The sequence below is a fragment of the Eptatretus burgeri genome, chromosome 4 (assembly GCF_056783735.1).
Source record: "Eptatretus burgeri isolate ZD-2024b chromosome 4, Ebu_testis_v1, whole genome shotgun sequence".
Lineage (NCBI taxonomy): Eukaryota > Metazoa > Chordata > Myxini > Myxiniformes > Myxinidae > Eptatretus > Eptatretus burgeri.
In genome coordinates, this window is record NC_140964.1 from 133,879,479 (window position 1) to 133,891,196 (window position 11,718).

The following is an 11,718-nucleotide window of genomic DNA, read 5'->3' on the forward strand; positions in this document are numbered from 1 at the left end:
CAATTACACCCCATTTGACATCACTGAGGTCTCCTCTTGCACCCATGCTGGCTCTCAATACCGGACTTGAGCATGATTATATATATATATATATATATATATATATATATATATATATATATATATATATATATATATATATATATATATATATATATATATGACGAGAGGATTTCTGGGAAGAGATTTGCACATTTCACACACCTGTCAAGAATGTGTGGCGGCCCCACACTTTGCAGATATGTTGTACGGCCCGTGTACCCTGTTGTTTTCATTGCTTTTTTTTGTCCACGACCTATATATTATCGGTAGCATGATAATCTTGTAGATGTTCAAAACTGGCAGTCTGGTGACTTTTGAGGAACTGTCAATGAAGCACTAACGTATTGTAATAGAACCATTGGGAAACTGAGAATGCAACATAGGGGGTGTGGTATTTAGCCAATTCAGAGAGTAATCCATCAAATCTTCAGAAAGAAGCAAGGAAGGAACAACATCTGCACTTGAAGTCCACATTAAAAGCTCAACATCACCGATCCCAAGTTGATGGACCAAATACACCGAAAAATCAAAGAAATAAGGAAAGTCTGGGTTCCTTCCTTTCTCAGAGTTGGTGTCAAACGGGTCAGATAAAGTGAGAGTTTGGTCATCTGTTGGTAGTCAGAGCCAGTATCCAGGATGGGGAAAAAGCAGTACACATCACTCAAGGCAAGTTTCAGGTAAATAAGGATCTGGCATCCGATCAGGAAGAAGTCAAAACAAAGATGCTGCTGCATGTGAAACATGCTACGTTTAGATATAGCAGAATAGTAGTTCAATTCCCGCACACAGATGTGGCCACGCTCCGTGTCACTCACTTCGATGCACTAGAGTGGAAGAAGCTGTGATTCCATACTGGAATCCTTTTCCTATCTCTGATTTCTCAACATAAACACTCGCTTATATGGGTGGTGGTCTCCATGGGGTTGATCGTTATCATTATCAGGGCTGACAAACAAAATTTACCATACATATGGTACCAATTATGTGTCTACCATACCCAGGGCATGAAGCCAAAAACAACTGGAGCAGAATCCGTTATATTAAGGACAAGCAGAGGTACCCACACCTTGTGTGGATGGGCAAGAGGATTCCAACAGTGTGCAATATGATGGGGTGACTACCATTGGGGCCGACTATATTGATGGACACATAGACAGAAAATTCAACTATATATATATATATATATATAGTCATGCCATTTGATGACTGTCCATTCATCAAGACATCACTCAACAAGTGATGATCCTAACAAATCAATATATATATACATATATACATATATATTATGCCATCAACACAAGTATTAACATCAGCTCGACTTCATTTTGGTTTAACATACGCTCTTTGCAAGCAGTCCCTGTCCATCCTGGGAAACACCGACACATGCCAGACACGTAGTCACATTGCGCTGCTGATCCACAGGTACAGGAATGCTGGCACTCCAGACCAAAATACCCATGAGGGCAGGCTGTGTGAAATGCAGGGTACAATGGAGAGTTTAGTAACTGTTGATTCTCACTGCTTTTGTATACTTTACCATGACAAACAACATTTGATGGGTGTCTTGTTGGAGGAGATCATCATTGAACAGGACAGATAAACAAAAGTTTTGTGGTTTTTTTTTATGGTTCATGGAAATGTTTGCTTGGTGGGTTTGAGATTTGTACTGTAATAAGCAGAAATGGTGGGCTTAGTGTGGAAAAAAAAATAGTGTTCAGGTATTAAATCAAATGTATTTCAACATATTCAACTTTCTCATCAAAAAAGGAATGAAAGACTCACGGGTTTCACAAAACATGCCGGTCCAGCCTCCAGTGCAATTGCACGAACCACTCACATGATCGCAAGCTGCACCATTCTGACACGGGCAAGGCAATGTGCAGCTTGGTCCGAACCAGCCATGTTCACAAACTGTGGACACAACTCGTCTCACAAGTGGATATATTCTCATGTGGCCGTGTCTTAGTGGACCATGGCTGTGCTGGGTGTAATTGCCCCAAGAGTTCCATGAATGGCTGAATTTTAAAACCATTGGTGGGAAGATTGTATTTGTGCCTAAAAACCAATGGCTGTCCCAAGCTGACACGACCAATGATGGAAGCAGATGGTAAACTCACGCATCTTAACCATTTCAAAGTTGACAATGATTAACTTATGACATCAGGATAAATAAAAATAATAATAATAATAATAAGCAACAAAGTTAACACAAGTTACAAATCCAATGAGCCTCCATGGAAGGATGCACAAAACACATACTTATTGAATCCCAGGAAACCCATTCCCAGCTGGAGACACTAATCTGTTCAAATGGAGGTTTGATGGTTGGCAGGGTTCAAACAAAATCACAGAGGATAGGATAAACAATTTAATTAAATTAAACCCCTTCCAGCACAATCATGGCAGCCTCCTTGCTAGCTCACCAAGGACTGGAGAGGAAAACTTGCATGCGATGTCAAAGTCCAACAAGAGAGCTCTCATCATCTGTCATTGACACCCAAACCATGCCTCAATGTTTGTCTGTCTCCTCCTCGGAGACACATGCCACAACACAGGTTCCAGTGTTTTCCTGTCCGTCCCTGTCTCACCTTTCCCACTGCCTCTTCTAACTGCCGACCAAAGCACGCCTCGTGCAACCGAATGTCTTTCTGTGGGTTGTGGAGCTAAACATCCCTTGGGGACAGCGAGTTTGCCCTGAGGGAGATGTACAATCATGGGGAATAATAAAAACAGGACCACCGGACTTGTCTGGGCCCTGGCCCAATGTTGTAATCCAAATTTGGTAACATTCTGACTGGTGGGTCCTGGAGAGGAAGATTTTTTTGAAGGAATTTAGGCGATTTTCCCAAAAATTGATGGTCGGCCATTCTGACACACTTCTGGTCAAGTGATCGGCATGACCTCCACAATTTAACATCACAACCCTGCTCTAATGTTGTCACCCAAATTTGGTAGCATTCTAACTGGTGGGTCCTGGAGAGGATGATTTTTTTTGAAGGAATTTATGCGATTTTTCCAAAAATTGACCAAGTCAGCCATTTTGACGCAGTTCTGGTCAAGCACTGCATCTAAGACAGAGCTGTGCTCCCAGCATGAACAGGACCCAGCCAAGGAAAAACGACCACCTTTTCCTGTCAAAGTTATCTCAGCAGATCTGTCACCCGACGCCCCTTTGATTTTAATCCAACAGAGGAGCCACCCTGGATTTTGCCTCAAATCCAATCCAGCAGCCAAAATCCAATATGGCCACCAAATGCCTTTAATTTCGATTTTCCAAGTATTTGTTCAGTTTGGATATCTCTTGTGTGTGCCTGAAATCAGTTATTTGCCAATCATATGCTGGAACCATGAACAAATAGCTCATTTTGGAGAATTTTTGCACTCGATCACAAATCCAATATGGCCGCCATAATGTCAAATGTCCGCATGGAAGCCTTACATTTCCTTCTTCTATGTCTCCAAATGTTTTTTTATATTGCTTACAGTACCAGTCATGAGGAAAATAAAGTTCTTTTTTTTTAAATTAGTTTTTCTCCACAAATTTAACATGGCCACCAATTCCCAAATATCCTTGTCTCCAAGGCAATCTCCACTCAAGGCTCGTGCACTGCCTCTCCTGTCGCAGATAACACGTGGCTCTTAATGGCTTTCTCTCACCCCCTCTCCCGGTCCAGGCTAGAATTCCTTAAGGCAGCGTTCTGGGCCCTGATATTTTTTCTGGTTTTCATCAATGTTCTTTCCGACTCTGGAAAATCCTCTTTATCTCTTTGCTGATCACAATCACAAGCTGGTCAAACACTTGGAACACGTCTTTCAACCCTGAGAAATTTCACACTCTCACGATGTCTCTCTGAAAGAGTTTATGATCGCAGGACACCTACCATGGATGACAATGAGAATGAAGAGCAAATATCGTAAAGTTACAGAAAGGTTTCTCAAGTTGTTTGCCTGCAAAGTTATCAAGGATAAGGAGGCCAATCTGATGACAGAATTGCTGGGGGATACAACGGAGATGAGCTGGGACCATGACCTCGATGATTCACAAATCAGTAATACGTCAAAAAAGGAAAAGCAGTGGCTGGAACAGGAAATTGGTGATTCCATCGGTTTTCATGTGTGGTAGGCAGATCGTTGTGCACTCGACTTGCGTCAATCCCATGATTTTTCACAGAGGGAACCTGCAAAATGACCTTTCGATGCAGAAGATCTCCCTGGACAACTTGATAGATCTCACTGCAGCAAGTTAACGTCAAAACCAGGTTCTGGCAAAACGCAATTGTATTCGTTTGAATGTGTCGAACTTTTTTGTGATTATTCTTTCTTCGTTTGTTTATTGGTCCTTAGTATTGCACATCAATCAATGCTCAATGATATATTTGATCAACAGGATCTACCGGATACAGCAAAACGAATCTTATTACAGAGGAGATGTGGATGACAATGCAGACGAGGAAATGAGTTCGTCAGCATCGTACCCAAAGAAGAAGAGGAGGATAGGCTCCAGTCACACGGAGGACCTGGGAGTGGACTACCTAGAGGAGGACGAATGTTCACAACATGACAGCGACAGTCTGTAACACCAGATTTTGGTCCTTTCTGATATTCCAGATGGTTTCGATTCATCAGAAAACCAAAATGACAAAAATTTTGAGATCAGTGATTAAAATATTTCATGACTATTTCTTGACTTGAATGAGAGATTCTTAGGCTGATCTTGCCTTGACTTGACTTAATATTGCAGAACATTTATTACCCATCATGAGTTATCTTTATTTAACATGTAAATTGTCATCAAGATCTTGTGAATGTTCTCCAGAATGAAATAAATGGTACGTAACTTCATATTTGATGCATTCAGTAAAATTTATGTGACAAAAACAATCACAATAGGTTTTTATGTTATTTGAAGATCGTATTAGATTTCATAAAAGATCATTAAAAATAAAAAAAAAACACAAAATCTTAGTTATCAGGAAGAATAACTCTAAAATCAAATTCACTTTGCCTAGTTCTGGTAACTAGCGACTCTCAATCCCCATTTTATGGCATACAACCCGGTTCTGGACAATTAAAAACAGCAGATGTTCAATTTTTGGACTTTTGGTGCCCATTTGAAGACATGGCGGACATATTGGATTTGTCATCGAGTACAAATTTACTCCAAACTGAGCTACTTGTACATAGTTCCAGCATGTAGTTGGAAAATAACTGATTTCAGGTACACAGAATAGATGTCCAAGCCAAAGAAATATTTTAAAAGAACAACTGAACGGCATTTGACAGCCATTTTAGATATTGGCCGCCATATTGGATTTGAGGCAAAATCTAGGGTGCCCCCTCATCTAAAATGAAAGCACATGGTATTATGGTGATGGAACCACTGAGATTAATTTGACAGGAAAAGGTGGTAGTTTTTCCTTGGCTGGGCCCAGTCCAGTAACGATGCAATCAGCATCAAGAATGCAAGCAGATGGTTGTGTGTTTGAATGTTTGTTTGTGTGTTTATGTTTTCATCTTCAAGGCCAAACCGCAGCACCGAGAGACTTCAAATTATGGGTGGCGGTGCTTCAGAATCTGGGCAAGATTTAAAGTTACCACACATTGGGCCTTGCCATCCGTTTTGAGATCACCAAAGGAAAAACAAAGGCCACTATAAAGTGTATATTGGGATGTGAGGTCAGTGCCACCATTGGCCCGCTGGGAAAAGATAACCACCATGAGGCCAATAACTCCATTGCTTTTCAATGTCCAACACATTCTGAAATCACTGCAGGGAAAAGCTCACACAGCCAGGCAGCTCCGGGTACCTCCCTCCTCTCAGGCAGCACCAGGAGCTGCTACGAGTATGAAATAATTTACAATAAACTGGAGGTTGGAAAAACGGGAACAGGATCCATGGGACATGTAGCCGGCTTCTCTACCTCCCCTACATTTGCTCGACGTACAAATTCACAAAAGTACACCAGGTCACCAACATTCGCGGGGGATATGTTCCGGGAAAACCCCGCGGATGTCAAAACCGCGAATGTGGGAGCATTATTTCAATGGGAAATGGGGGGGGATAGGTTCCAGGGATTTCCTTACTCACAAAAAAAATCCGAATGTCAGGAAAAATCTCGTGAAAATGCTGTGGAAATAGATGAACATCCCCGAATGTCAGGGTAAAATCGCCGAGTGCCAGTGAAAAATCCATGAGTTTCGGTGTAAAATCGGCGAGCGCCAGGGAAAAAAATCCATGAGTGTCGGGCTAAAATCGGCGAGTGCCAGGGAAAAATCCATGAGTGTCGGGGTAAAATCGCCGAGTACCAGGGAAAAAATCCATGAGTGTCGGGGTAAAATCGCCGAGTAAAAAATAAAAAAATCCATGAGTGTCGGGGTAAAATCGGCGAGCGCCAGGGAAAAATCCATGAGTGTCAGGGTAAAATCGCCGAGTAAAAAATAAAAAAATCCATGAGTGTCGGGGTAAAATCGCCGAGTACCAGGGAAAAAATCCATGAGTGTCGGGGTAAAATCGGCGAGCGCCAGGGAAAAAATCCATGAGTGTCGGGGTAAAATCGGCGAGCGCCAGGGAAAAATCCATGAGTGTCGGGGTAAAATCGCCGAGTGCCAGGGAAAAAATCCATGAGTGTCGGGGTAAAATCGCCGAGTAAAAAATAAAAAAATCCATGAGTGTCGGGGTAAAATCGGCGAGCGCCAGGGAAAAATCCATGAGTGTCAGGGTAAAATCGCCGAGTGCCAGTGAAAAATCCATGAGTGTCGGGGTAAAATCGCCGAGTTCCAGGGAAAAAATCCATGAGTGTCGGGGTAAAATCGCCGAGTGCCAGGGAAAAAATCCATGAGTGTCAGGGTAAAATCGGCGAGCGCCAGGGAAAAATCCATGAGTGTTGGGGTAAAATCGCCGAGTGCCAGGTAAAAATCCATGAGTGTCAGGTAAAATCGGCGAGCGCCAGGGAAAAATCCATGAGTGTCGGGGTAAAATCAGCGAGTGCCAGGGAAAAATCCATGAGTGTCGGGGTAAAATCGGCGAGTGCCAGGGAAAAATCCATGAGTGTCGGGGTAAAATCAGCGAGTGCCTGGGAAAAATCCATGAGTGTCGGGGAAAAAAAAATCGGTGAACGCAAGGGAAAAATCCATGAATGTCGGGGTAAAATCAGCAAGTGCCAGGGAAAAATCCATGAGTGTTGGGCTAAAATTGGCGAGCGCCAGGGAAAAATCCATGAGTGTCGGGGTAAAATCAGCGAGTGCCAGGTAAAAATCCATGAGTGTCGTGGTAAAATCGGCGAACGCCAGGGAAAAATCCATGAGTGTCGGGGTAAAATCAGCGAGTGCCAGGGAAAAATCCATGAGTGTCGGGGTAAAATCAGCGAGTGCCAGGGAAAAATCCATGAGTGTCGGGGTAAAATCGGCGAGTGCCAGGGAAAAATCCATGAGTGTCGGGGTAAAATCAGCGAGTGCCTGGGAAAAATCCATGAGTGTCGGGGAAAAAAAAATCGGTGAACGCAAGGGAAAAATCCATGAATGTCGGGGTAAAATCAGCAAGTGCCAGGGAAAAATCCATGAGTGTTGGGCTAAAATTGGCGAGCGCCAGGGAAAAATCCATGAGTGTCGGGGTAAAATCAGCGAGTGCCAGGTAAAAATCCATGAGTGTCGTGGTAAAATCGGCGAATGCCAGGGAAAAATCCATGAGTGTCGGGGTAAAATCAGCGAGTGCCAGGGAAAAATCCATGAGTGTCGGGGTAAAATCAGCGAGTGCCAGGGAAAAATCCATGAGTGTCGGGGTAAAATCGGCGAGTGCCAGGGAAAAATCCATGAGTGTCGGGGTAAAATCAGCGAGTGCCTGGGAAAAATCCATGAGTGTCGGGGTAAAATCGGCGAGTGCCAGGGAAAAATCCATGAGTGTCGGGGTAAAATCAGCGAGTGCCTGGGAAAAATCCATGAGTGTCGGGGAAAAAAAAATCGGTGAACGCAAGGGAAAAATCCATGAATGTCGGGGTAAAATCAGCAAGTGCCAGGGAAAAATCCATGAGTGTTGGGCTAAAATTGGCGAGCGCCAGGGAAAAATCCATGAGTGTCGGGGTAAAATCAGCGAGTGCCAGGTAAAAATCCATGAGTGTCGTGGTAAAATCGGCGAACGCCAGGGAAAAATCCATGAGTGTCGGGGTAAAATCAGCGAGTGCCAGGGAAAAATCCATGAGTGTCACGGTAAAATCAGCGAGTGCCAGGGAAAAATCCATTAGTGTCGGGGTAAAATCGGCGAGTGCCATGGAAAAATCCATGTGTTTCGTCATTGTTACAATGGAAACATGGGGGATAACGGTATCGGTTCGCGAAGGTTCCTGGTTCATGAAAAAGGCCGCAAGTGGCAACACCACCATAGTCTGGGAATTGGTACAATGGGGACAAGAGGGATGACGCTCTCGGTTTGCGGCGGTTCTTGGTTCAAAGGGGAAAGTCTTTAAAGTTTAAAATGTTTTTGACCACGAATGCACAATTATAGTTTCATTAAAGATGCTTCCAAATTAAAAATAAAGAACAACACAAGGTACCATTTCCAATTTATTGAAGAATGCTTTTTAAGGTCTCTTAACCATATCGTACCGTACAACAAAAACAACAACAACATTATCATGTACCGTTTCAATTTTTTATTAAACAAACGCAGCACACATAACGTTGCAAAATGGTGAAGATGATGATGATCATCTTCAAAACGATGTTTATCCCACGAAACTATGATTATCCCACAAAGCTCCAATACAGTACGTAGAGTACCGTATGTTTAAAGTGCACATAGTGAGAAATCCCACGAAACAATGTTTACCCTGCGAAGCTCCAATACACGTACAGGAAGCAGGTTATGTACGCAGCTCGTGGAAGATGTGTGTTTTTGCGTACGTACAGGATTGTACTGTACGTACATCCAGCTGCTTCGTGTGTGGCTCGTCGAAGATATGTTTTGGAACTGTGTTATGCTCGCTGCTTGTGAAACAAAAAAAATTGCCATAAAAAACCGCGGATACGCGGGTCAATTTTGCGCGAATGTTGGAGCATGTCGCAAATTATCAACCGCGAATACGCAGACCCCGCGAATGTTGGAATCGTGAATGTCGGGGTCCGGGTGTCCACACGCAGATGTGGCAGTGAGTACATTGATAAGAATACCCAATGAATGTCACCACTCATTCCCATTTCAATTTACTATGTTTTCAGAGCAATCAGAAAAAGGAGGTATGAAAATAAACCAAAGAATGCACAGTTTGACTCACCCTGATCGCAATGCAGGCCTGTGTAACCAGCTTCGCAGAGACATTGTCCTGTCGTGGCATCACAAGCTTCCATGGTAAATTTGCACGTACAGCGCTGTGTGCAGGCAGCACCCCACGTCCCTGCAGGACACACTGGAGTACAAGGAGGAACGTTTGATAATTGCATGACTTTGTCATGGCCCTGCCATTGCACAATACCATCCTTGCATACATTCTTACTTCTATAATGATAGCTATAGCTTTGCAAAAATAAACTAGAATGGCACTCAGAAGAGCAGATCCCTCCACCAGGCTGAACAGTATACATTTTGCATCTTACAGATAGGACAGATCTGGAGCGATAGATAGATAGACAGACAGACTGACAGATAGATACATACCAAAGACGAGATAGACAGATAGATAGACAGACAGACAGACAGACACACTCCATACCATTTTTAAAGTCTTTGGTACGACTCAGCCAGGAGTTTGAACCACTGACCTCCCAGACATCCCAAGTCAGAAGAGAGGCTCCAACCATTACACCACCGAGTATTGGATACACCACCGGTATGGTACACCATTAGACCACCGATCTTGCTGACACTTCATCAAAATTGCAGTTTTTATTGTATTTAACTCTGCCTTGGATAAGCTTCAGGTAAAGATATCAAACAAGCTCGCCCAGTGACCACACATGTGTTCCAAGGTGTTGATGTCTGCAGAAGTCCGTGGAATACTTACATTTATTGCAGGATGTGCCTGATCGGCCTGAAGGACAGAGACATGAGCCACTGATAGCATCACATTGTATGCCATGGCCGCATTGACACAGATTCAGGCAGGCTGGTCCAAACCACCCTGCTGGACAAGCTGGACAAGGATAAGATCACAATTATTATTCCATCTTGATATGTGTTTTAAAGAATGTGTTTTCAAACATTGGTAGTTAATCATGTTCTTTTTATTCGTTAATATGCAGCACGAGGCCATCATTGGCTGAGGGCATGGCTGTGCTGCTGAGGCAACACCCCCTGTAGGTTGGGACAGGAATTTATAATTTGTTCAGTGTGCCGGCAATAGCTCGCCTACTATTCGTGAAGGACACCGTGGGATCTTTAACTTCCAACAACGAAGGCTGGCAGATGGGACGGCCATTTGACATCCATTCTAGGGATGGCTCACACATGTATGAATCACCCTGCCTGTGAAACACTGGGATGACAGTTTATAGCTGGGTTTGGGATTCAAACCCAGGCTAGGCAGCTTAGAAGTGAGTGTGCATGTCTCTAGGCTATCCTGTCCACGCTAGTAAACCATATTAGACTTAATACATGTTTATAAATAACTAGCAGATAACCCCATTCCTCTTGGCTGTTGTAAGGGATTGAACTTCCAATTGAGTGTGGAATATTTAAGGAGTTTGACAGGAATGTCCTTTGACAGCATAATGACAGAGACAAGTGGAAATTCTGCGTAAAGTAAAATGTGACTTCAATTCTTCAACCCCCATCCCCTCCCAGGCACAAGTCTTCAAGTCCCCTCCCCACCACAAGTCCTCAACCCCCCCTCCCAACTCGCTGTACCCTGTCTACCCCCCCCACCCTAACTCTCTGTCCTCAACTCCCCCTTTCCTCTTCAAGTCCCCAACCACCCATCCTCCCCCTTCTGAACCATAGTTCTCGAGCTCCCCCTCTCTTATTCAAGTCGTCAACCCCCTCCTCCTCATACCTCAACCCCCTTTCCCAATTCTGTCCCTTCTCTGCCCCCACAACTCTAACTCTCTGTCCTTCTCCCCCCCCCCCGTTTCTTCTTCAAGTCCTCAACCCCTGCCTCTTCCAAACCACATGGCTCCTCCTTCCTTCTTCAAGTCCTAAACCCCTCCTCCCAACCAAAATCCTGAACACCCCCTCCCCCAAGCCTCAACCCCCATCCCCAACTCTGTCCCTTCTCTGCCCCCACTCTGACTCTGTCCTCCTCTCTCCCTTTCTATAACTGTGAAGACTCCTGAGGTTTCTCGGTGAGGTACATCGACGAAGTGAAAAATTTTCGTTGGACGGGATTGACTGAATAATTTGTGGTTATATATATATATATATATATATATATATATATATATATATATATATATATATATATATATATGTAGGGTGAATATACTGGTTCTGGCTCACTTTTCCCCATGTAAATGAATGGGGGATTTTCAGCGATTCATATTTTTTTTCCTTAAAAATAAACCCCCTTTTTATCCCAAGGTATATTTATTTGTCTCCCCTTTTAACCTGGGGATACTTTTTTTTTTCAAATAATCCATGTAATAAGATAAAGATTTGTTAAAGGTGATTCTAAAGAAATATCTAAAACGTCTAAGCCTCGGGACACTCTTTATCAAATAACCGATGCATATTGTTTAGCTCACTCATTGAAC

General features: G+C 43.4%; 1 protein-coding gene and 1 long non-coding RNA gene across 2 annotated transcripts in view; one reads left to right on the plus strand and one right to left on the minus strand.

The window, feature by feature from the left end:
• The window catches only part of LOC147029162 (uncharacterized), a 341,518-nt gene that overhangs the window by 34,648 nt on the left and 295,152 nt on the right, over positions 1-11,718 (minus strand). Inside the window, exons 19-22 of the mRNA XM_085880090.1 lie at positions 10,035-10,163; positions 9,309-9,440; positions 1,825-1,953; positions 1,382-1,510 (exon numbers count right to left, since the gene is read on the minus strand). Coding sequence (XP_085736216.1) covers positions 1,382-1,510; positions 1,825-1,953; positions 9,309-9,440; positions 10,035-10,163 — 519 coding nt within the window. The remainder of the gene's footprint in view (positions 1-1,381; positions 1,511-1,824; positions 1,954-9,308; positions 9,441-10,034; positions 10,164-11,718) is intronic.
• LOC147029163 (uncharacterized) overlaps positions 11,671-11,718 on the plus strand; it is a 2,343-nt gene continuing 2,295 nt past the window's right edge. The window contains exon 1 of the long non-coding RNA XR_015057846.1: positions 11,671-11,718. This exon is cut by the window's right edge and continues 1,257 nt beyond it. This is a non-coding gene — a long non-coding RNA (uncharacterized LOC147029163).